Consider the following 27,351-nt stretch of genomic DNA (forward strand, 5'->3'; position numbering starts at 1 on the left):
GTCAATAAGCACTTTCTCTGTTGAAGTGGTAAATCTATTACTATCAGTCAGAACATTGGATCCCAAGAGTTTCGAAGTGTATTATTATAACCATCATCTCAAATATATATATATATATATATATATATATATATATATATATATATATATATATATATATATATATGCATCTCCTATGAAAGTCGTTTCGGCTACTATTTGGTACCAAAATGTTTACCATCCTTTTAGGTGTTGAGCAACACAAATATCATCTCTCTGTGACTTACCGTTCTCGTGATATTGGCCAAAAATGGCCGATTTCCAGATATTTAAGGAACCATAAGTTATAGATAGATCATATTGGTATTGATCAATACCTAACAGGATGGTGAACCGTTTGGTACCAAATAGTAACCGGTGGCCACTGATCAACTGGCCACCTTTCCCTAGATATTGGCCAAAAAAGTTCGAATTTCGTGAGATTTAAGAAGCCATATCTCGGGAACTGTAAGTCACAGAGAAAGGATATTTTGCGAATTTTTGTGAGGAAAAGTACAAGGTGCGGATAAAAAAATTTATTTTTACATGTAGGTAAAATCGCAGTTATCCTTCCCGCTCTCTCTCTCTCTCTCTCTCTCTCTCCATTCTTTTTATTAAGTTCGTTCTGGCAGTGCTATTGGATCATTCTCAACTGGTTTTATTCTGGTCGCTGCACGAATCTGAGAAGTGATATAATGTAGTAGAACTATCACGTGACTGTTTCATTTTTTAGGATCAACAGAAAATCCAGCAAAGCCGGTGTGACTTGGATGCATCCTCTTGAAGGTATAGAACGCTACGTTTTCCTTGCTCTGCTAATTAGAATGAGTCATGACGCAGAGATTGTATAACCACGCTTGTCTGGAATATAAAAATACGTATTGCATTTATGGATTTCAACTCTTCGAAAGCATATGTTGACTTCTGTTAAAACCTTGTGGTTTCGGCTATCTCTACGCATGGTACATTTCGCATGTTGCTAAAACACACTTCACAAGATAAAGTAAAAATTATAAGTGATGCCCTTAGAAAGCATAACTCATTTTTGAATTTTTAGCATTAATCGAGTTTTCAAAAAAGCTCCCCAATTAATTATGTGGCCACGCAAGAGTTCAAAAAACCAGCAACAAACGTTGAACATGAAAGTCAAAATAGACTTCCTCCATATTACTGGTTTGTATGATATTTGAGTTATAACGAATAGTTACAATTTGATAAATAATTCTCGAACTTTGAGTATTGGCATTTTCTCCTTTTTTTAAAATTCTATTTGGTTATTTTAGGTAATATTTTTGCGGCCAGAAAGAAACTTGTTGAAGCCACCAGAATTACTAAACAACTTTTTCCGATACTTCTGAATCACAGTCTTTTTTTAAAAACCCATTCCTATAAACTTTGAGTTTTGCAATTTTTAATTTTTTATACATTTGGACATTGTTATTACACATGTTGAACGTACTCATTTAGATGTTTAAATTCTAGTCTGGACTTTTCATAATAACATACTAAGAGTTTTTATTGCTTGAAATAATTTATTATAATTCTATGAACAAAACACTTGCGTGCCTCATTTTGATATCTATTGTCTAACAACCTTTTAAAAAATATACAAACTACTACAAAACACAAGCGTAGAAATAAAACACAATTCACTATATATATATAACATACATCCTTAAAACAAATTTGTCATACATCAATTTTGGTTGATCTTAATATAGTATATATCAGACCAAGTAATGGTTGAAAAAATCCTAAGAAATCAAATAATATTTTCTCACGACAGTTTTACTTGTTATATGAAATACTGGAGTACATAATGAAATACATAAATGAAAAAATTAAAACATCATGCTAAGACAACTAAGACGAAGTTTTAACAAGAAATCATACTTTTCCAGGACTTCGTAAAAATTTATCTGCTACGAGATATGACAACAAAGAACTCATTAATACTTTTTCTATACCACAGGCATCTCTAGGATGGGGCAAGTAGGACACGTGCCCTGGGAACCAGTTACCGCGGGGGGGGAGGGGGGCAAATGTAATGACTTGCCAGGAAAAATAACTGCTAGACTTCACATTCGTAGCTTCATCCTTATCAATGAGGAGGGTGTCTTCATTTATACAACTGCCTGTTCTCCTGTAGAGTCCTTTACCTGAATTCACACGACTGAATTTACCTCTGTGTCGGTAATACTCGGAGCTAGCAATAGGTGACTGAAGCATAGCACATGTGTCCATATGTTTTTTTTTTTTTTTTTTTTTTTTTTTTTTTTAATCTCTGCATTGCTGAAGTAAGATTTGACTTTGCAAAGAACTCATAGTAAAAAAAGTTCAGCTGGCTAACAAAGGTGGAGTGATACCACTGCACCACCGAACATATAGTTCCACAAAAGATAATTTAAAAGAGTGTTAATTTTTTTCTGGTTTCTCACTGGGATTTTTTGTTTAATACCATAAACGTAGCTTTTAACAATAACGCGTTTCCATAAAAACTGCTTTTTTTTTTTTTAAATTATACGTGAATTATGCATCTCTAACTTTAACGATGGTAAGACTGAGGGAGAATTTCACTACCAAATATGGGTTAGTATTTGAAGCAGACAAAATTTCACGGAGGCAGAGGCTCCTTGTTGGTTGATGTCCTCCACAAAAGTTAGTAATGCAAAATAAAAATCTTCTGGCCAATTTGTCCTTTTATATGTGGTGTCTGACAGGATTGTGGAAAGTGGGTTTTCCCCAAGAATCCTGGCAGTAAGATGGACAAGTTCAACTTCATTTCACTGAAGTAGATGGATACGTCACTGCACTGGTTCACCAATAGAGAAGTTTACAAATATTTACACGGTTTTAAGTTCATAAGATCGTGAATTCGAAAAAACGCGAAGAGCTATGTTTCAGTGAGCAGAGGGCCTTTTTTGAAAAATGTAATTTAATGTTAGGTTTCTATATTAATTTTGTAAATTATATTTCAATAATACAACTTTAAACGTGATTTTACATGATATACACAAATACAGTACGTGTATGAGAAAAGAAAACTACTTTTTAAAAATAAATAAATAAATAAAAAAGGTTTTCAGATATCCTTAAAATAGCAATATAGTAATATAACATTATACTGTTTTCAATACTTCATTTATTTATTTATTCACAAAGTTTCATACAACACTAAGCCAATTAGCTGAAACTGTACAACATAAAGAAAACAAAGAACAATAAAAAACATATAAAATACAGAAAAAAGTCCATCTCTCAATATACAAGGTTCTCATCAACTGAGTTCTAAAGTTTCTCTCAGAGGTAAAAATGTTACATTCTGCTAACAATGCATTGTAATCGTGCGCTAGTCTGTAAAATAAGGAGCGCTTTACAATTGATAACCTACGTGTCTCATAAGTTAGCGAATTGAGAGAACGAGTTCGCCTCTAAGGAACACGAAAGTTAATTTGCGACAGTAAAAATTCAGAGTCAATTTTGCCATTGATCATCTTATATAGGTAAAGTAAATCAGCTCCGCGGCGTCGTTTGCCAGGAGAACATAAGTTCATTAACGACAATAGTTCTTGTTTTGAGTAATTACTTAACTCGGGAATTCTGAATCTAACTATGGCAAGAAAGAAATTTAATACAGAGTCAATGCGAGAGAGATTAGTAGGTACTGCCATATTTCACACAGGTGAACATATTTAATGATCGGAGAGAAAAAAGCCTTATAAAACATCGTAAGGACAGGGAGACTTTGTATTTCAGGAAATATCAAGAGTAGACCAAGTAGTTTCATAACTCTGGATGAGATCCAACTTATATGATCCGCAAAAGAGTTTTTCATCAAAGACCTAAATCCTTTTGAGATGAGACGCGTTTGATAGGTACCTTGTTAATATTATACAGGGTATCTCAAAAGACCCTTTTAATAACAGAGTTAGAACAAAATGTAAGAGGAAAAACAGAACATCTCCAAATATGATGTTTTCAGTCTAAAGTGAAGGAATTTGTTGGACGAGTCGTTTGGGCTGTACACTCTTTATGCGCCCAATGTTAAATGAAAATGCAGCGTTGTCTTTTACGCTTACATGTCATGACTACCCCTATTTCAAACAGTAACTTCATTCACTTATGTTGTGGATCCAGGTAAATTATCTTGTGGATTCGTTTTACTTAGCACTGTTTACAAGATGATACATAAATTGAGTATGTATCGACATAATATTGAAACAATATGGCTATTGTTAAGATAATGTTATGCTATACGAAACATTCGTAATATTATCTTATAGAAAATATCTTTTTTGGCTGTGTCCTCACACCCAAATGAAGAACTTTCAAACGAACTTTCAATTAATTTAACAAAAACGTTACATAAGTACAAAGAAGTGAACAATACGTTACATCAAAGTATCATAACTTATCCTAAAATCCAACATGAAATACAAAGACTAATTCACATGAAATTGAATTTTTTTTTTAAAATGCTAAAAGAAACTGATTAATGATGAATCATCCACAGTACTCAATAATGAAATGTACAATAAAATGCATCGATTCGAATATAAAAATACAAAAATTCACTAACAAATTATAAGAATAAAATTTGCAATATCAATATATATATGAAGTTATAATACAATATTGATATAAGGGGTTGCGGAACAATAGTATTAGAAGCGCTGTAAAACGATTTTTACGTGAACACTTTCCTGTATTAAGCAGTATCAGGAAAATGGACTGGTAAGAATGTGGTTTACCACATCACCAGAAATATGCGTGCCTTTCATAAATTTCAAATCTCCCAACCCACATCAACATCCCACATGACGAGAATTCCCTACCGCATATTGCTAATAAAAGGCTTTGATAAGCATGTAAAATTGGAAGAACAAGTGACAGCCACGAAGGTTATACAACAAAAAAGGAGGTTGTTGTCAACACAAATTGTACTCAGCCGTGGGTGGTGATTGTGTAACATTAAAAAATTAAGTTAACTTTAAAACATGAAAATACTCTTTTTCTTTCTTTTTATATTTCTCCATTATGCGACTGACTGGTGGCTTCCCATAAAGGATTGTCTAAATCAGCCTTTCCCAACCTTTTCAACACTGCGGCCCCCTTTCGAGTCTACAATATACGTGAAGGATCCCATGCAATGTATACGGTTAGCATTTCTTCCCCATGTTAGTATATGTGGGTGCTGAAGTTCAGAGACGTTAAAGAATAAAGAAAATTATGTTCAGTGAGATCTCGACAGATAAGGAGCTAACCCTTAACCAAGAAATGGAAGGAGTATTCAAAGTTTGCATATTCTTGAAAATTGATTATAGGCTCACCTCGTTGCAAAATGCTGATTCAAAGTTCAGGTTCCTCTTAGACGCTAACACACTATGTTACAATGCTGATAGTAACGACTTAAAAAGAACTGCAGAAGCCCAGAGAAAACCTACACTAGTAATATTGATGTACAACAATTACATGAAGACATTTTGAATTTTATCTTCAACTCCGAATGCAAAAATTTCAGTCCGAAAAGCTTCTAATGTTCATCACGCAAGACATGTTCCCCAATCTACGCAACATCGCCAAAAACTATGTTAAATGTTGCTGCTTTCACTGTACGCTATGAAAAATCATTCACCCAATTGAAAATGATTCTTTAGTACTTAAGAGTATACACGGGAGCATAATCTTGCTCTATTAAGTGTTCAGAGAAAAGACGTTGGAAAAACAACCGTAATAACAGTAAATTATCTGTGTCCAACTGAGGTAAACATTCACAAAGAAACATTAAAATTTCCTACATAAATTTCAGACAGGAAATTGTTTAAAAGAAAGTAGCTGGCCATTTGACTTCACGAACAAGACTGTACAAACAGTAAAAACAAAGTGCCCAAGATATAACTGAACGAAAACGAAAGATTTAAACGGAAAATATACGAAACGTGTTCAAAAAGTATCGAACCTTATTTTTTTCCCGCGTAAACCAATGAAGTACGGGACACTTTCATCAGTGTGGATGTAGAGGGGACACTCATGCGCAGTCCTGAATTTTTTCCCGCCCGTGGAAAGTGTCAGTCGCTGGCAGTCGGCCAATAAGTGAAGACGTGTAGTGAGCGGTTGTCGGATTTCAGTTTTGTAAAATGACAGAAAAACTTGAGCAGCAATATTGCATCAAATTTTGCCAAAAGCTTGGCAATACCGAAGCGGAAACCATTCGCAAGTTTCAACAGGCTTTCGGGGACGATGCTATGAGCACCTCACGCATAAAAGAGTGGTACAACCACTTCAAAGATGTCCGCATGTCAGTGCACAGCGAACCACATTTAGATAGGCCCTCAACAAGCCGGAATGACAAAGTCATTGAGCAAGTGCGGACTGTGGTCTTGCAGGAGTGTCGTATCACAGTCCGAAAAACTGTGAACAATATAGGGGTAACCATCGGATCGGTACATTCAATTTTGAACGAGAATTTGAGCATGAGGAGTGAGCCGCGAAATTTGTATCGAAGCTGCTAACAATGAAGCCCATTCTGCGCATTTGATTCAGGCTTTCATCGCCAGACTTTTGGTTATTTCCCAAGTTGAAAGTGACACTAAAAGGGACTTGATTTGAGTCAAGAGAAGACATGATGTAGAATGTGACGGCACGGTTACTCACCATTGCAAAAACTGCATTCCAGAAGTGTTTCCAACAATGGCGAGTGCGCTGGGAGAAGTGTGTGAATTACCAAGGAGGCTAGTTTGAAGGGCATTAGTGTTTCGGATTTCCAAATCAATAAATGTTTTTTTGCCAACCAAAGTTTCGATACCAAAGTTTTGAATACACCTCATAAATTTATTTAAAATTTTATACACAGCTATACACTTTTTTAACGATAGTTGTTTTTGCACCGAGGCTGAGAGAGACGGTTTATTCTCTTTGCGCCGAAGGGCATGAGGTGGCATGGAAGGATTGAGGCTATATTTGAAAATCTATTTCTTTTAGAAAATAATCTTAGATAAGTCAGCTATACATGACAAGAACGAAAGTAGTGTGATTCTTGTCAACACGTCAAAAGTGTGTAAGCAAAATCGAGAAGAATTCAATGCAAGATTGCTGAAGAATGTTAAAGTGATACTTTTCGTACGGAAAAGCAGATCAGTTCTATATTTGGAGTAAATTTCAGGTACTGTGCACATATAGGGTAACAAGATGGCGGAAGGTGTAGTGGGTATGACTGTGCAGGACAGAAAAGATAGAAAAGAAATGCTATGACAAGAATAAAACCATCATGACAACATAGATAAGCAGTAGATAAAATGAGAAATAAATTAATTAAAATTGGAGAAAGCTCTCACAAAGCAGTTAGGACTTGGGTATGTTGTAGGAAGAAGAAAACTGAGGATCATCTGGACATTGTCTTCAAGCAAAGTAGGCAGATCTGCAGGCAGTCCAAGGCGGGCTCACTCAGGACCAAGATGGAGACATTCCACGAGAAGATGGCGAATAGTAAGTAATACTTACACTACAAAGTGTGCAGAAAGGCTGATTCTGACCACACAACAGATAGCCATGGGGGAGGTGGCTATGCCCGATACGCTAGCGTGTTAATCTTCCTTCGACACGTGAAAGACGGGAACTTGTGGCCCAAACACTAAGCTGAGGCTTGACGACATGCAGTTTATTAGGTAGGTTCTCGTCCCAGTCTGGACGCCAGCGCTGAAGATGACGGTCGACAGCAGGACGAAGATCAGAACTGGCCTGTAAGGGCAGCTTCCATGGCAGCACGGTCAGCAGTTTCATTATCCGGGATAACAACATGGTCAAGGCACCCAACAAAATTGTACATCACGTAAAGAGTGGCACGAAAGTAAACTTTTTACTGAACAAGTAAGTGCAGAGTCACATCAGTAAGGCACCACTGGAATGAGAGCAGAGGAGAACGTGACGAAGATTAAATCGACTAATATACTGCAGAGTCTGTCAAATAGCTACTAATTCAACAGTGAACGCCATAGAGAAAGAATGGAGTTTGAAACTAGCGCAATGGTCAGCCGCAATGAAGGCACAACCAACAGAGCCCGCATGCTTCGAAACATCAGTGTAGAAGACGGTGTAGTTGTGATACTGATCCAGAGGAGAACTCCTCAACTCCTGACGAAATCCTTGCTTATTGGTGACAGAGTTCTTAAAATGCGCTAGATGAAAACTGATGACTGGTGAAAGAATAGTCCACAGAGGAATAAACTGGAAGCTCAATGGACGACGTGCAGGGATGTCCATTCCAAGAGCAGCCGCAAGTTCCATAGCACGAATGCCAAAAGGCCCAGTGACAGTAGGTCGTGCTTGATAACGATCATAGCAAGACAAGGCCGCAGGATGGTCGGATAGTGCACAGACATGAATGTAATAGTGCAGGAATGTAATAGTGTAAGATTCTTGAGACTCAACATAGACTAGGAATAGGGCTAGTACGAAAGGCTCCAAGGGCCAAACGAAGTGCAAGATGATGAACAGTATTAGGTGACATAAGATGGAAGGTCGAGCAGAACCAAATGCAACACAACCATAATCCAGTTGCGAGGGGATAAGGCTACGGTACAATCGCAGCATTCCAGGAAAGGTGAAAAACCAAACGTAATAAGTTCGTGGAGCGAAGACAACGGTACTTCAGGCCTTCAATATGAATGAGCTGAAAGCCCAATGGACGAAGTGCAGGGATGTCCATTCCTAGAAAAGCCAGAAGTTCCCTGGCACGAATGCCAAAAGGCCGCTTGGCAGTAGGTCGTGCAGTCCAGGTGTCTTCTGTCAAACTGCAGGTCTAGAAAACGAACACTGTCCACATAGGACAGTCGATAACAGCCAAAGAACAGCTCAGGATAATAGGCACACTGACGGAGGCAGCAAAAATGAACAGTGTGTTTTGGTGAAAAAAAAGGTGAAACCGATATTGGCAGACCATAGGTGAAGGCGGTTTAGCGTCAACTGCAACTGTCAAGTAATAGAAAGGACATTACGTGAGCGACAGTAGATCGTAAAATCATCCACATAAAGCAGCCCATGAACAGAAGGGGAGAGCTGTGACATCACGCTGTTCACCACCACATCAAACAAAGTGACACTCAACACACTACCTGCGGAACTTCATTCTCCCGTGGAAACTGAGCAGAAAGAGTAGATCCAAGCTTGACTCTAAAAAAGCGTTGCTGGAGAAGTTCTGGAGGAAAATAGCCAAGTAGCGACGTAAGCCTTTTCTAGATCAAAGACGATTGCTATCAGATGTTCTTGATAGCGAAAGGCATCCTGGATAGCACTTTCAAGATGTGCCACATGATCAGTAGTTGAACGGAAGCACCGAAAGCCACCGTGGAGATTGGAAATAAGTCCATGGTGTTCAAGAAACCAGAGTAGGCGTGTATTGATAATCATCTCCAAGAGTTTACACAGAGCTAGTCAAGGCGGTCGGGCAGTAGCTTCCACTGTACATGGCAGGTTTGTCAGGCTTCTAAACAGGAATAATATATGTTTCATGCCAGGCAGCAGGGAAAGAGTCTTCAAGCCAAATCCACGCCAGGCAGCAGGGAAAGAGTCTTCAAGCCAAATCCACGCCAGGCAGCAGGGAAAGAGTCTTCAAGCCAAATACGATTGTACAGTTCAAGATGTTACTTGCCATCCGCAGACAGATGCCGGAGCACGGCATAACAAATGCCCTCTGGCTCAGGCACAGTGTCCTTCGTAAAGCGCAAAACAATATCAAGTTCAAGGAGGATAACGAAGTTTATGGGAAAGAAAAGCCTGCCTATAAGCAAAAAAGATTGTCTAATGCGAGACCGAGCAAATTTTTGTAACAACACTATCCATGGCTTTGGATTGGATATTTTAACAAAAAACACTGACCAAAGCTTCAATACACTGTATTTTAAACTATAATATTTAACGGTTTCGGATATCTAACATATCCTTCCTCAGACACTATAGAACATAGGAAGGCAGTATTAGCAAGCTTGTGAATTTCCGCAATTCATGTTCGTTGCATCGGTGCACTGCTGCTGCCAGTTGAATCCAATGATGCCAGATAGAGATAGGTTTCCCGCAGCATCGAATATATGGCCATTGTTAAGACTGGCGGGAATTTTAAATCAAACACTGGACATTTTAATATTAATTTCGAGTTTACGACGCACCTGAATTTTGGAGGCAATTTTTCGAAGAAAAAAGTACGTCCTATAGTCAGTAAAATACGGTAGACATTTCATTTACCTTGAATATTGCATTCTTCCATACCTCTATGTTTAACTGTGTTTTGAATGACTGAGAGAATTATAAATACTATATTTCTAGTTTAATTTTTGTTTGTTTGTTAGTTCGAGAGAGTTACAGGAAAACAATCGAATTTCGTCTTTGCCTGTAAGTGATCCGAATTCCTAAATTTATTGAACTTGCCTTATGACATGAAGGTGTTACTCTGAGGGTTGATCTAGAGAACGGCAATAGATATCCGACAGGTTGTGGTCAGGGATGGCATTACCAAGTACACAAGAGCATTACAAGTAATAGTCCAAAAGGTACACAGAAGCAATATATTGATTAAAACAACAAAACAGACGGAATGAACGGCTGAGTTTAGAACGTAAATTGTTTTCAATAATTAAAAAATCAAATGAGATTAAAAACGTTAAACCTTGTGGAAATATGCATTATGGGTTTTCCTTTCAAAATCCTGACTTATGATAGCCCATTTATTATAGTAATTTAGCGGCAGATTTTGTGGAAAGATTGCAACTTTCTCGTTGCGACGAGATAGAATTAGTTACGCGTGCTCAGGCTAATTGTCGAAGGTGGAGCGAGGAAAGGAAACGTATATCTACTTCTCTTTTCAAAGATGTGGCTTCCAGAAGAATGACGACTCCCACTTATAACCTGGTAAAATGAATCGTTACGAGTACTTCATCTGGTTATAACTGGACAGCACTAGCTTTGGATTACGGAAGGCAGCATGACAGAACTGCTTTTGAAGCCTGTATGACCGAGCATTCTGATTGTACTGTACGTACATATGGATTGTTTAGTTACATTGACCTTTGTCGGAGTCCTGATACTCTTGTGAATAACGATGGATTGTTAGGCAAAAAACAAACAGCAAGCATATTCACAAATAAACATTTTTTTTTCTACAATGTCAGTGATCGCGGACTTTCTAACTTGCAACATTTATAACAGTATGCCCATTACTTGAAACTTTTGTAAGAACAAGGTGACTTCCAAAATTAGACTTGTGGGAACGCCTTTCCACCAAACGTCACTGTTCAATGATATAAGCTATATCGCAGATGCTTAACCCTTGTGCACTACCGTGGGGTCCTTTTGGGACTCTAGAGATATTTAATGTAGTATGTCTCTTAAATGGACGTGAGTATTTGAAACTTTTTTGTTTGTTTGTTTATTCTTACCAAACGAGCAAATTTAGTAGTTTACATAATGATCAATAAATTGTAGAAACTACTAATATATCGTCCCCGAAAATTACTTCATTATTGACATAATAAAGTTAGGTGTGTAGCAAAAAGAAAATTATCTTATATTACGCTACATTATTTGAGACCTTGTCTCTTTCTTCCTAAAGTTACTATTTGAAGCGAAAAATAACTTGAACCATGCTTAGATTTTTGAACAGCTTGTGAATAACAGTCTCTAGTTTCAAAGGGCTAAAGCCCGTTATTTCAAGCAATAATCCCAAGAAGATGACTTGACTTGACCATTCTGGGTTGTATTTGCGCCCGTTACCTGGTGACGAGGTCATCAAGTATTATTTTTCTATTTTGGATGACAATGATGCCAGTGATGTCGAAGATGACGGTCTGAGAGTGCAATGCAATAAAGTATTGTTTTAAAATGTACAAAATATCTGTACGAAACACCAATAATCACTTACTTTTAATTGGGGTCTCTAAGGGCACCCCTATGCTATATTTTTCACGTAATACACAAGAGTTAAACATTGTTTGCATGAAATTCCTCTTCTGCTTCCTTCCACTAGAGTACATAGCGGAAAATTAGCATAAACATCACATTTAGTATCATCTTTATTGATGGGTGAATATGTGTCTGACGTTGTATTCACACTCGGTGACGCTCCAGTAATTTCATCAATCTCGTACGTACAGAACTGTTCCCAAGCGAGTTGCTGAGCCTGAAGGTAGATTCATTAGTTTCTCGTTTAATGACGTAATTCCTCTAGGAGATTTAAATGATGGTCTAGAAAATAAAGATAAATATATATTTCATTATTTTTCAAATTAGAAGAAATATTTAACTTATATCATACGGTATACGAAAACAAACTTAATATATCCTTATGTGTATTAGGAAAAATAATTAGAGAAAAAAAAATGTGAACAAATGGAGCAAGTTAGCCTAGTGTAGATCAATGTTTATCGATTTCTGATTGTACTGATTTCCCACCCATCGACCTACCGATTGATTGAAAAACGAGTTTTATTTACCACGAGGAAATTGACATTATTTTTGTGTTTGTGTTTTTTTTTTTTTTTTTCGATCAGTTGCATAAAGTTATTTTGACAGAGAATAACAAACACACGGAAGGACAGTTCTTACTAATGAATTTATTCTCATCTGAGAATTCAGGTTATGTTTTCTTCCGTATTTTTATGATTTTCTTGCAGAATTTAAGAAGTGTTTGTATACGCTTATGTAATGTTAACTGTGTTACTGTATATTTTTTGTAATAAAGCTGAGAAAATTACTTTCCCGATTAACCAACTACCTCTTACATCAAGTGCCTGTCAACACGTGGCCCGACTCAGCAACATTACCAGGAAATTTTAGACTTTAAATACCCAGAAAAACCCGGAAGCAGGGATTGAATTTGCAAAAGAGATTAGTTGCGGACAGTCAGTCCTCCGGTAGATTATCGACCTACTGTTTCAGTCTTCAGCAGGTTCTAGCTCAGTGGCTAGAGAGAGACAGAGAGAGATAGATTTCATTTGTAATCAGTGCGATAGACTTTCGTTCCTGCAAACGGTTTGTCAGAGTAGCTCCCGCTTTTCAAGCTACATTGCGAGTATGAGGTGTAGCCAATATTAGGCCAAATTAATCAGACACACGCCTTCGTGGTAGAAGAAGACCAGAGTGGACAACGATGAGCCAAGCAGAGACCATGGAGAATCGACAGGTACTGTGACATTAGAATGTCTTCCTTCTCAACCCCTTGCCCAATAATCTCTCATTGATTTACTGACACTCTCATTTTTCATTTTCATTCGATATCAGACGGGCGTCGTCTGATTCCATATCAGCTCTCATTTGAGTAACATTCCCAGTATTTCTATTTTGGACGACGCAGCTTAGTAGAATTCTAGTTTCAATTTAAGCACCTGTAAAACCAGCATAAAATTCCCTGTAGGAATATCTGCTGGATTCTTTTTCATCAGTCGCTGAATGATCAAGGTGGTGTCTTTACATTTAAGCTCTCGCCGATTTCTTTCCCAAATCTCTGCTACCTTCCATTGTCATTTTTACATCTAGCGTAATATGTCCTAGTAATGACTATAGAAAAGTCAGTCAGAAAAGTCTGATAAATCAGTAAAAAATAAATAATAAAAAAGAGAAACTGGAATGCATCTTCACTATTACTATTGTGTTGTAACAAAGGTAACAAAGCTCAACTTATTCGTTTATACATCTGGAAATGGTGGTAGAACTTGTACTTCACCAGCAAAAATGCCCAGCTCTTCCTTGCATGTTCTTTTGTTAATAACTGAAGTCAATTGACTAGCTATAATTTGTCTTTCTACAGACAATTATGTTATTATACTAAACTAAAATGCCCAGATACGAAGACTCAAAGGTCTTTAGCTGATCACATTAAAGAAAACTAAACTCAAAGTTAACTCACTTGTTTTAAAGTTATTATATGTAGTTATAAAAATACTGGAAACATTCACACACTATAACATGTAATCTTCTAGAGTAACACTGAGCATCCATGCTTTTCGCGTTTGTGCTATGTTAGTCAAAATAAATAATAAGCGAGAAATGTACAAATTTGAATATGCAATAGGTCAGACGTTGGTGGTCCAAAAATAGAAAACATTTCTGATTTTTAAAGACGGCATATTGTAAGACTATTTGGAACAAGTGTACCCAAGATAGCCTAGTGCTAGGTAAACTGAGAGCATACAAAGGGCGTCTAATAAGTTATCTACCTAGACAGGAAGGAATCCAGATAGGCTCACCTCATCGTCACTGTTTTTTGATGTAGTCCCAATTGAGGTCTATGCACTGTCACCACTTTGCAGACAGCGAAGAAATCAGAAAGAAAAATAGTCTTTCTTTGTCATGGCCTGCAAACCACTGGGAAACAGCCTGTTGGACCTCGCTGTCCGACGAAAACCGTTGTCCCCGCAGGTGGTTCTTCAGGTCTCGGAAGAGGAAATAGTCACTAAGGGCCATGTCTTGACGGTAGGGAGGATGATTCAACACTTGGAAACCACAGTCAACAATGGCAGCATTAACTTTCCTAGCTGTATGCACTGGCGCGTTGTCGTGAAGCAAGAGCAAGAGAATCCTATTGACAACTTTTCCGGACGTTGTTCTGCAACGGCATGTCTCAAGCGGTGTCCAAGCTCGCTCTCTCGAGCGGTGCTCCAATTTCCGCAAATCCATTGTTCGCGGCGTGACATAAACATTCGCTAAGCCGCGTAACACAAACACACTGCTCACGAGCCCTGCGTTGCAACGACTGACCTCAAATTGCTCAGTGACCTTGGCGTGCGTGGTAGGCGTCATTATGCTCTGCCCCTCCCTTCCGGTCTAGGTAGATAACTTATTGGGCGCCCCTCGTATGTAAGACAATGAACGCATCGAACTGATGGCAAGACTTTAATCGTGAACGGAAATGAAGCCTAGGTGAAAGAGATCCCCGACTATTGAAGAGAATTCTCACAGCGAACAGTACAACTAATGTAGCACTACTAGCTTCACTACTAAATTAATAGCTCTAAAGATATGTTTCTATAATCATAGTCCTAAGAGAGCAATATAACATCAACATCCGCAATAGAATTACAATTTTGGAAGCTCGGATACCTGACGGAAATAATAGTAATAATAAAACAGTAGAGAACTCAAAAATGAACCTCTGATGGCTGTAAGAGCTTAATTTGGTTCGATGAGTTTCTTTTCATTTCCAATAGGCTGGGTGTATGCACGGTGCACGCTCAAAGAATTGTATATTTCGAACTTCCTACTTCCTATCGTGACACATGTAAGCGGGTGTGTCTTTTGATGTGGAACCCAATATCATGGCATTCCATTGGTCTTATGATTACTCTCAAATGTGCAGCAACATGAAATCATGTATGTTACTGCAATATTGTGTTAAAAATAAAAACAGAGAGAAGTAAACAGTTTGATTCATTTTTTAAATAAAATTACTTTAAATTCATTCAAATTATTAATTCAGCCTGTACAAAACATTTAATCTTGAGTATACATTCTCAGACGAACTTCTGTAACCTTTCATATTCACATCGTCATTGTAAATTAACCAATACAGGTAAGATTAGTGTCTTTTTCTTTCCACATCACATTCCTTTCTGCTTTGCAAAAATTTCTTGGTTGAATAAACGCTAGTGTCAATGGTCTATTTGAACAAAACTACAGGAGACACGCCTCAAGAGGGTAGTTGCGGCAAATTTTACAACATCGAAGAAGAAACTAAAACCAAATTGGAGAAGGTTTCGCTCCAGACACTTCGCTCCATAGGATAACAGGTTTATCGCAACAGAAGCAATCTACAAAAAGTGTTCAAACCATCAATTTGAGACTAAGAACAACTCACTTGGCTATTTCATTAATCGCCTCTGGCAGTTTTAACGGGATTCCTATCCAGACGTCAACTTCATTTGATTTCATCAATTTCCAGCCAAAAAGTGAGAAGACAGAGGAGAATCCATTCGTTATCCCAGATGACTACAACATCAACGAGGACCAGGAATATTTGACGCTAGTGCTCATTCCTATTATTTAGTTAATCTTTCTTCCTCCCTCTTTTACCTTCTACCAAACTAGTCTTCGTTTTATCGATTTAAACTTATTAAGTTCAATTCATATTCAAACATAACCTCCTAATTATGCGGACATCTTGCGTGACCAGGTGTATCACAGATGCTATTCCATAACAACGATGAAGTCTCTCAAGTTGATAATGCGTCAATACAGACAACGAGATCTGTAGAGATATAGTTTGAGGAACATCACAATGAACCTCAACAACTCCTTTCAATACCCTAACATGAACATCATTGGTCAGTTGTAGACTAGAGAGGTCGCTGCAGATTTTCTCCTCATTAACGCTGACGGAGCCGAGTGCTCTACTGCACGAAGAATAGCTAACTATTCCTGTGGAAATAATTCACGAGTTATGTGCCCCAATTCGTAACGAATACTTGCTGTGCTAAAGACTAAATTTGGTCAAAGGCCGTAATTATCAGGTTTTGTTAAGGTCACTCAATTGTTTTGATATATACGGTACAGTGACTTACTTATTACAGTGGTAAGTAATGGGTTTTTTACTTCGGCTTTGAGACTCCTTTCTTCGCACTACAAGCACAGATCGAAAGTGAGCTATATGGACATCTTGAGATCCTAGATTTTGCTTTAGTGTCCACAGAATAACACATGGAAATATTCAGCAAAATCCTAGATCTGCGCCTATTAATATACAGGAAATAAAAGAAAGCAAAAATGAAGAACAAAAATGTTCCTTGTGGAGTAAGAGAAGATTGCACATGCTATTAGGAGCAGAAAATGAGAGAAGGCATCGGAAGACAATGCCGTTAGACTACACACATTAAAAACAGCTAGTAAAGAAGGAAAAATCCTAACGCATCTTTATACAACGTAAACAAAAAAAAAAAAAAAAAAAAAAGTTCTTGCTGATTTTGACGTCTCAATAATTATAAGCTCAGAGAGAAAAACGAAATGACGAACGTGTCTGTCAAGTGATCGCGAGCTTTTGACCATCAACCTTCAGTAAAACAGGTTCATTGCGCACACAGAGCAGTTACAGCTCGTCCAGTATCGAAGAGAAATGAAGGTATAGAAGCAGCTTGTTCGCTTGTGTTTGTTGTATGACTTTAAAGTGGGTCTGTCAGCTACCGCATCAAGTCGCCGCATACACCACGCATTTGGAGAGAATACCGTGAACGAACGCACCCCCAGGCATTGGTTCCAGAAATTCCGCTCGGGACATGTGAGCCTTTCGAATAAATATCGAAGTGTACGACCATATGGGTTGGATGACGAAGTCCTGAAAACAATCATAGAGGAGAAGTGATGAACTTGCAGAAAGGATCCATGTTACCGCTGAAACAGTCAGACTGTATCTGCATGGATAGGGAAGTCATACAAGTTAAGCAATAGGGTACCCCACACATTTTAGGCAGCCAACAAGAAACAACGTGTGATAGCCTATTTTTCCTTGCTCACTCGGCTCCTAAACACGCTCATCTTTGATACCTTGCTCACTGGTGACGAAAGTTGGTTCTCTATGACACTCCCAAGCGTACCAGACATTCAATGTCACCACGTGACCCTGTTCCTCACACCTCAAGATGACCTCCGCATCCACGAAAGGTTATGCTCTCGATATGGTGGAACTGTCGGCAAGTAGTGCATAACGAGTTCCTTTCACCTAGTCAGACCATCACTACTGACCTCTACTTTCAGCAGTTGCAAAGGGTGCACCTTGCATTGCTGCAGAAGGAGTAGGCATTGGTGAATCGCCAGGATGTGCTGTTCCTGCACGACAATGCCAAGCCACAGGTGGCAAAGAGCATCCGGGAGATCTTTCAACAACTTGGCTGGAAGACAGTGCCATACACCATATTCACGGGACCTTGCGCCAACAAATTACCACCTTTTCATTCCCTCTATAACCACCTCCGAGGGAGATTCTTCGCAAATGAGGAAGACCTGCGGAAGGCACTCTCGGACTTCTCTTCATCCAAGGCAAGTTTTATCACCAGGGCATTGTGGAACTGCAGGAAACGCTGCAAAAGGAATTGGATGCTGAAGAAAATTACTTTCAGACCTAGAGGTACGTACCGTCCACCGCATTGCTCTTTTATTATCACTGCTCTACAACGGCAAGAACTTTTTTGATTACCTTGTACTAAGTGCCCAGAAAATGGTCGAGTTGGTAGGAAGTATTAAAGTGCCATGGTCATCTGCTGCATAAGAAAGGATACAAAGAAGTCCTATTAAATTACAGATTTATTAACATTGTCCCTCCAATTTACAGGCAAAAAAAGATAATGAACAAAAGAAAAGGTAAGAAGCGTCCAGGTGAGTGCCTTGTTAGGATGCAGGATCAAATAATAATGTTTGAAGTTCATAAGTAGATGGGATTTTGTGGAGGAAGGTAGAAATAATAAGACGAGTGATTTGGTAAGGTTCAGGAAAGCGAAAGAATAATGAAGATAAAAATATATAATGAAAATAAAAGAACAGAAAAATTCAAATTAACCCAGTTATGCCTGAAAAAAAATTCTATTATTAATTGTTTTAATTTTTTTATTTTAGCCCATATTACTGCCTTATGACGAAAAAAAGGCAAAAAAGATGAAGGAAGTTTCACCGGAAGGGGGTGTGCTTTAAAAAGGGCCAGTAGAAAGCACATTTGATTGATAGAGCATAGACGATGGCGCCTTAAAGACACTATTGCAGAGTGTCCTTTTAAAAGGACGGTAGGCATATCTCGGTTAATGATGAAATTATCAGAAAATAGTAAGTAAACGTAATATTTAACAATATGTCGGAAAAATAACGGAACTTTTTAAATTAAAAAAAAAAGAGGTATTTTACCAAGTGTAGTTCTTTTTATTCAAAATACATTCCTTTCGAATAAATACACCGCTGGGCACGTCCAACCAATGCTAGCGTAGAGTTTTTAATGTCCTTTTTCGGAATCACCTCAATCACCCTCGTCACGGGAGACTGGACGTGTGTAACATCGTCATAAAATGTTCCTTTCATGGCCAATTTTAATTTTGGGAATAGGAAATAATCACACGGCGATAAATCAGGCGAATACGGAGGATGTGAAAGCACCCACATTTGTGACTCTTAGCCAGAAAGTCTCGAACTGCGACGGTTCTGTAACATGGTGCATTCAGTTTCTTTAAATTCTTTGCCAGAATATAGTGAATCATGTCTTTCATGGTATTTAATTCCTCCGCCATGCATCTCACAGTCGAACTCGCATCTTGAGCGATCATTTCACGCATTTGTTCCACCAACTCATCGCAAGTTTTGTTTTTCGGTCTGAGTGGCTTTGGGTCGTCCTCCAAAGACTACCGACCGTCCCGGAATCGCGCATACCACGAACACACGTGTACGAGATAAGCACTGATCACCACACACTTGCTTCATTTCCAATGTTTGTATAAACGTTTTACCTAGCTTGAAACAAAATTTAATATTCGCTCTTTGCTCCATTGTGTTTTTGTGACGAGGTGAAACAAGATACACTCACGTTTCTTGCTATAACTTGACACTCCGTTAAACGGTTTTTATGATTGTGGTCTCGTTTTGTTGAGCAGATATTCAGCTTTCCGATGATGTGTTGCTTCAATAGATGGCGCTAGTATTTATGTGTGAAGAAAACATTTCCGTTACTTTTCCAACATACTGTTTACTTACTAAAACTCCACCTAATTACAGCCTGGTAACATTACCACGTAACCATGTTACCGTACATTCTAACAGTTCTAGTCTTTCTCTGTTCTTGAATTTTTTCTTTACAGTTCTGCTTACGTCTTCTTCCCGATCTGATGAGATATTTAGCGAATGTGTTTATAGTGTATGCTTTTAGTGTTTGTTTACTTATTAGAAAATCGTTTAAGCTTTCTTTTATATCTTTATGTAACACCAATGTTATAAAGGACAGGCCCTACTATTAACGACTGACAACCGACAAATCCGGTGAAGTTGGCGGGCGCGCAGAGCATCATGTAAAATCAAGCCTCACCGTATATGCCGCTTTTCACCACACTATACCGCCTCTAAGAGAGCTGGGTTACAGAACCACACCAATGGACCCGGCTAAAGCTGGGTTGAAATGCTGCAAGAATCTTGTAGCTGTCATTACAAATATCTTGCAAACCCATTTTTCTATTTACTGTTTACACAGTTCGGCCATTCCATTCTTACGGACGGGACATTTTAGATCACGATTGTAACAAAAAAACAAAATTCTATAAACGATACAGGATTGTTTATATATCTTAAGATTGGTAGTATTTCCTTAATATTCCCCTAAGTGGAGGCATCTTTCAAGGGAAGAATTTGGTTCGGATTGAAACTTGCCGATTCCCCGTTGGGGGCGGACGCAGCCTGGTGTAAGCCTTCCAGCACCTGATTAGATGTACGCGAAGCAATTTGCGTAGTATAGAGAAAGCATAACAGTATTTAATCATAAGTTTTGACTTTTGTGAATTTCAAAAAGTGCTAAGATATTGAGCTTTTGCGAACATAAGGCTTGGAAAATTTGAAGTTCTGACTAACCTTTGACTGTTTAGGCATTTAAATTTTTGTATATGTAGTGCGGAGGTTAAGTGGGCAATTCTATAAGAATTGTGCACTTCTGGGAAAAAAAAAAAAAAGTTAACTTTCAGGAATACTTGTTTACACCTGGAAGAAGAAATCTAGAGGTAGGGCCCAAAGTTTTTGGCAGCCATATTGGAAAATAGTCATTTTTCAGAATATCCATTTTAAGTAGCTACTACTTCAACCTGTTCATCCGAATTTCATGGTTAATACGTTATTCTTTTCAAAATAAAACAGGCTTTTGAATGCAATATAACACATGTCCGTATGACGAACAACAAAAGAAAAATTTGGAGGAAAACGGGGATTTTTCTTTTAAAAGTATCCTTTTTAGAAGTTTGAGCTCCCCTAGAGCGGCCCCAGGTGAGAGTACGCGACTCTAATGTACTCTGAAATAATACAAAGGGTTATGATAATCTCTCTGCTAAAAAATTAGAATATCCTATATAATGATATGAGAAAAAAATATTTTCTAATCCTGTTTGAAAGTAGAAAATTTACACTAATAGAGAAAATTGCGATCTAAAATTTCTGGATAAATTAATATTCCAACGAATTTCATGGCTAGTACGTCATTTTCTTTAAAATGATACAATTTCTCAATTGGAATACTGACCATGCCCTTGTGAGGTATGAAAAAAAGAGAAGTTTGGGGGAAATCGGAAAATATATATAGAAACCTTTTTTAAAAAATGTTTCTTTGTTCCTAGAATGATCGCGGATGAAAGCGCGTGACCTTAATATAATTTACTCCAAAAATATATTGGGGTATTGGTAATGTTTCTGCCAAATACCAGTCCAATACCTTATATAGTAACGTAGTGAAAAATAATTTTCCAATCCTCTTAATTGTACAATTGTACATTAGGGCAGGTCCTTTGACACCCTTATTTTGAAACCTGGAGACATAAAGGGAAATTATAAAATTTCACTTAATTTTGCATTATTGTACTTTTTTTTTTTTTTTTTTTTTTTTTTGCTTTGGCACAACAAACATATTTGCTTCTATTGGCACGTTAGAAAGAAATAAAGATTAGAAAACTTTTAAAATAAAGGTAATAAAACTAATATTATGTAATAAACCACACTAAATGTCAGCTTCAATGTCGCCAAAATCACCATCACTAGTGTGAAGAAAAGTAGGAAGCTCGAATGGTTCTGTTTCATTTTCACAGTCAGTACACTTGTAAAGCATTGTACATTGCATCTGTGAACTTTTGCACTTGCAACGAGTATTGTTGTACTTTTTGCAAGAAACACTGAATAATTCCCTACATGCACGAGCTGCTTCAGGAAGAGTTGTCCATGTTGGCTCTCAGTTTCATTTCTGTGCCAACCCCAAAGGCATGGATCAGGTAAGGTAGGTTGTTTAACCAAACATTATCCCCCAACAATAGTCAGTTTAATAAGCACTCCTCAAGACATGTTGAAACAAAGCTGTTTTTGTTGGTGGTAATCTTTCCATAGAACTCCTTTCTTTATAAAAAGCTCTTTTCTACACTCATTAACTGTGCTATGACATGATGACTTACCATACATCGAAACAACTTCTTTTTTTTCTTTTTTTATATTAACTTCGTTCATAAACATCTCAATTTCCGTAGGTTGCTGGGACAAAATCTGGGATGTACACTCTGAATTCTTTCCAGTGCCAAATGCAATTCTTAAGAAGTCTGTTTAAGTAGTTGATTGTTTAGCTGTTGAAGTAGTTTAGTAGTTGATTAAATGCTGCCAAAGAAAGCACTACAACATCAGTGTCCACTATCCGAATGATGAAGATTTGTGTCCAGCTTGACACGCCTCCTTGGCATGAAGCAAAATTCTTGTATCCGCTTCTTCTTGACTGCATGGCTGAAGATCTTCACGGGTACATAATGGTGATTGCATAATATATCTTCACCTTTCGTAGTCTTCGCTTCTTTCCCAACTCGAGATACGAGTTTAGTTGCAAGTAGGTCGAAGTGGTTTTTTTTTCTTTTTTTTTCTTAATTTCACCATTGAACAAAAAGTTTTTCCAATTTCTAGGCAGAGGCGTATTACTACAAACTTTTCGTCTTATGCCAGTACCTCTAAACATCCTGGTGTTAGCTTTTAAACTGTCAGTTTGTAGTCATCCCACACAATCCTGTCTACATTGTCCCATTCGAGAAGAACTACGCTGGCAAATCTCTCTGCGTATTTATCAAACGTCTTGGCATCTCCAGGAGGTATCATGTGGACGAAGGCTGAACCATCCAGTATGCAGTATGATGCTGAAGGTTTGTCAGTGGGATAGTCACACACATTTCTGAAACACTGAAGATCAGATTTCTTAGATTTTCAAAGGTGCCCACAGTCTGGAAAGAAGGCGGAAACGGCTGATTTTGGCTAAAAAAATTCGCTAAGATCTGAACCTCGGTGCTGACACCCGATAAATAATTTTGAAAAGAGGCAGGTATTATTTCTTGCGCCTTTCATCAGCAATTGGGATTTGCTCTTGGTTAGAATTTTTGTTTTGAACAACTTCACTTGATTGCGTTGGATCGGTTTCTCAATTGATTCTACTACTTCCTGTTCAAGTCTATTGTTGACAAATTCTTTAAATTGATGCGTTCCAAGGTCTTTTAGTTCTCTAAAATCCGAATTTCACTTTGAGAAACAATGACTTTATTATGCACATTTAGCAAGCCTTTGTTGCTGTTTTCAAATGGATTGCCTAAATCTTCAATAGTGTATTCCAGTCTTTACATGATTAAGAAATTAAGACTGGGCTTTAGATGAGCATTCGTGGTATTTCTTTAAGGCTATGTTAGGCTTTTTAAACTCTTCTTCAAAATTTTGTATCAATCTTGCTACTTCAGGACCAGCTATCATCCATCGCCTCAAAGTATCTGGGTTTTCTGCTAATCCCACTGCTCCTGCATCCACCTTAACGTAAGTATTGCACTGTTCATACACTGTTCCAATGCCATTTCAGAAAATAATTTCCCACTACTGTTCGCCGTAAACTTCCCGGCTAAAGACTTCTAATGAATTCTCGGGAACATCTCTGACCGTAGCACTGTTGATCTATGAATTTCGAAAATTTCGAAATTACTACAAATAATCCGATTCCTTAATTTATCGGAATTAACACTCTGACAAATTAAGTGGAAATGAGTAGTTTCGATGCTGCATGTTCTATGAATGTGTTCCACGAACAGAAGAGAGCAGAAGAGAGTTTTTCTTTTCTCCCTCGACAATGGGATTAATAACGTTAACTCTTATAAAGTACTGCTAAAAGTGATTTTGTCCTTGCAAACAAGATTTGGAAATTATTTTTCACAACGTTGCTATGTGTCATATTGGAATGGCATTTGGCAGAAACACCAATGTATTATTCAGAGTACATTAAGGTCGCGTACTCTTGCCCGGGATGGCTCTAAAGAGTCAAACGTTTAGAGAAGGGTTTTTAGGGAAAAAAAACGATTTCCCCCAAATTTCCCTTTTCCCATACCTCACAGCGGCATAGACAGTATTGCAATTGAGAAATTGTATCATTTTAAAGAAAATGACGTACTGGTCATGAAATTCGTCGGAATATTAATTTATCCAGAAATTTTAGATCGCAATTTTCCCTATTTTCTCTACTTTGAAACAGGATTAGGAAATCTTTTTTTTCTAATGTCATTATATAGGATATTCCAATGTTATTTAGCAGAGAGATTACCATAACCCTTTGTATTATTTCAGAGTACATTAGAGTCGCATACTTCACCTGGGAACGCTCTAGGGGGAAGGGGGTTAAACTTCTAAAAAGGATACTTTTAAAAGAAAACTTCCCGATTTTCTAAAAATTTCCCTTTCCTGCTATGTCACATGGACATGTGTTATATTGCATTTAAAGGCCTCTTTTATTCTGAAGAGAATGACGTATTAACCATGAAATTCGGATGAACAGTGTTGAAGTAGTAAGTACTTATAATGGATAATCTGAAAAATGATTTTATTTTTTAAGATAGCGGCCATTTTCCAATATGGCTGCCAAAAACTTTGGGCCCTACCAATAGATTTCTTCTTCCAGGTGTAAACAAGTATTCCTGAAAGTTTCACCTTTTTTTCTCCAGAAGTGTACCTTTTTTATGTTAAAGTTCCTGGTAATTATTAATATTTTGTGTTATATTCATGTTATTTCATATTGGTAGGTTTGAGTTTATTCATGCAATGAAAAATGGCCTATATTTGAGTACATTACAGACGGTTTATATTACAGAAACTCTATTGTATTAAACTTGTTTAGATTTCTCATTTCAAGTTAACAGTCATACGAAATTATTATCCATGTTTCTAACTCTTAAAATTAGGAATCGAATTTGTAATTACCGTCAGTAGAAATGCATTTTGTGCTTGAAAATTAAAAAAAAAAAAAAAAAAAAAAAAAAAAGTACAGGTCACCGCACTAAACTATCTTGTTACAATTCCTCAAACTAAATCATACTGACTGCAGGTATTAATAAAACATTTCCTTGTGAAATACAAATGAAATTATGACGCGTTTTCAGGAAACTTCGCACAAAGAAAGCACCAGAATAGTAAACTAATTCTTGTATACTTTTGTACAAAAAATTACTTATGCCATTCTTAGAGATACTGATAAAATATATACATATATAATTTTTTAATAAAATTAACAAAATCTCATGAGTCGTATTTCACAAACCTGTCAACACAAAAGTCTCCCCTTGTAGTTATTCTCATGGAAATAATACATGCAACATTATAGAAATAATAATGAAATATTTATTTTGAAATGTGAATAAAATAGCCTGAGTCGTTTTGAGAAAATAGAAAAATAAATAAATTACCCCTGATAGATTTTCTCAGGACAAATGAGTTATGCCATTAACAAAAAATTGGCTACTTATCAATGAATCCTCTCTTGGGAAGCCTAAATATTTTCCATACGTTTCGAAAGGTCAAGCTGGTTCCGTCTTCAGTGCCAAGATAACAAGGATAAAAACGGATAGGAGATAAAAGGTGTAAAACAAGGAATACGTACCACTAAATAAGTGTAACGTAAAGAATGGATTATGAAATGTCACGAGCAGAGGACAGTGGAAAAGAGTGAGCTGAATGAAAGGAAGCGCAATGTCACTATGTATTGCCAGATTCAAATTGTGCATCAAAGGTAGGTTTGCAGACTATCAGTATTGCCAATATCCAGATTTAAAGAATAAAGAATGATTCCTTAATCTCCCGTTGTTTCTTTGTTTTCACTGAAACTATTGCATTAACCTGTTTTATATTTCTGTGTATGTTCTTTTAAATGAAGCGACAATCTCGACATGCCCTCTTCTTGCGAATATATATATATATATATATATATATATATATATTATATATATAAAAAAAAATAAAACGCTTCCCAAAGAAGGATTTATTTGTAAGGAGCCAATTTTTTTGTTAATTTGAATCATCCTCTCATGCACCCATAATTTTAGAGTTATGCAATATTGTCAAGTTATTAATGGAAATTTTCTTTATGAAATATATATATAAAAATATTAAATTTTACGCCAGATAATATTGATTCTAATCCGTATGTCATTTCTAAAAAGTTAATTGAGGGTAATTGAATGAGTAGCTGAGAAAATCGTCCGAAAAAACACTCCTTTTACAATAAACTACCCCTCAAAGAATTATTCAGTACAAATTAAAGTAGTTAGGGGTGGTTACTTCTGGCGCATTTCTCCCCTCCTAATATTTTTGACCAGCGCAGAAGGAACCAGCTAATTATACAAAGTTACACGGCGCAAAGTATTCCCATAACTACAATGTTAAAGTGAGATCGAATATGCTTTTATGACATTTAAAATCATAAAAACTTACATCTAAAAACTTACAATCTAAAACTATTTCTCTTCTATCTTATAGTGCCCCCATGGTAGAGTATCTATCCCATTCTTTAAAACACATCTCTTATCATCCACACAACTTAAAGCTAGCTTATTTACTTCTATACTGTACAAATCGTGCTTATAACTTCTAATCAAGTTCATCTTCTTATAATATTCTTTTTGGCTAATCAAACAGTCCTTATATTCGTTAAATGAAAGTTCTTTATACACAACACTCTTCTTAACACCTTTAGCCTTCTTACAACACTTTTCTTTATCGAACTTACCTTTAAAGTCTTTATCTGTTAAATCTATTTGAGGTGCTTTTATACTGTACATCTTACTTCTTAAACCTACAAACTCTTCTATGATTGTACCTTTTATCTCATCCTTCATCTTACCAAGTATTTTCTTATTGATTTGTGGCATTTTATATTTGTTATCTTTAGGGTAATCACTCGTATCGAAGTAATCAATGTAGTTTTTCATGTCCTCGTACACATCTTCTGTTTGAATATGGTATATATAGCTATCAGTATCTGTATAACATACTTCTATTTTGTCTTGGTATTTTGGCTTCATCACATTATAATGGAAGTCGTACATTAAATATTTTGACAAATCTAGAATTGACATACCAACATAAATCGGTTTGTTAAATTGCACTTTAACCTTGCTCATGTGAACTGCTACTAAATTTTCCGTAAAAACTGTAGTACTCTTATAATTCGGTTTTGCTACAAGCTTCTCGTATTTTTTCTCATCACTTACAAGTTTGATATTAACTCTCTTTCTAATATTTTCCATAGTCTTTCCAAAAACTGAATTGTTCATGAGCTTATAGAAGTCTTTTTCAAAGTCATTTGTTGCT

The 27,351-nt window shown here is 36.9% G+C and overlaps 1 protein-coding gene across 8 annotated transcripts in view; it reads right to left on the reverse strand.

Annotated features, from left to right (window-relative positions):
- Positions 1-2,265: 2,265 nt before the first annotated feature.
- Positions 2,266-27,351, reverse strand: part of LOC145674459 (uncharacterized) — a 334,728-nt gene continuing 309,642 nt past the window's right edge. For all 8 annotated transcript variants that reach the window (XM_081744538.1, XM_081744537.1, XM_081744535.1 and 5 more), the window contains one exon: positions 2,266-12,249. In XM_081744538.1, coding sequence (XP_081600664.1) covers positions 7,978-8,607 — 630 coding nt within the window. In that variant the 5' untranslated portion in view covers positions 8,608-12,249 and the 3' untranslated portion in view covers positions 2,266-7,977. The remainder of the gene's footprint in view (positions 12,250-27,351) is intronic.

The sequence above is a fragment of the Thermobia domestica genome, chromosome 17, assembly GCF_964235325.1.
Source record: "Thermobia domestica chromosome 17, izTheDome1.hap1.1, whole genome shotgun sequence".
Lineage (NCBI taxonomy): Eukaryota > Metazoa > Arthropoda > Insecta > Zygentoma > Lepismatidae > Thermobia > Thermobia domestica.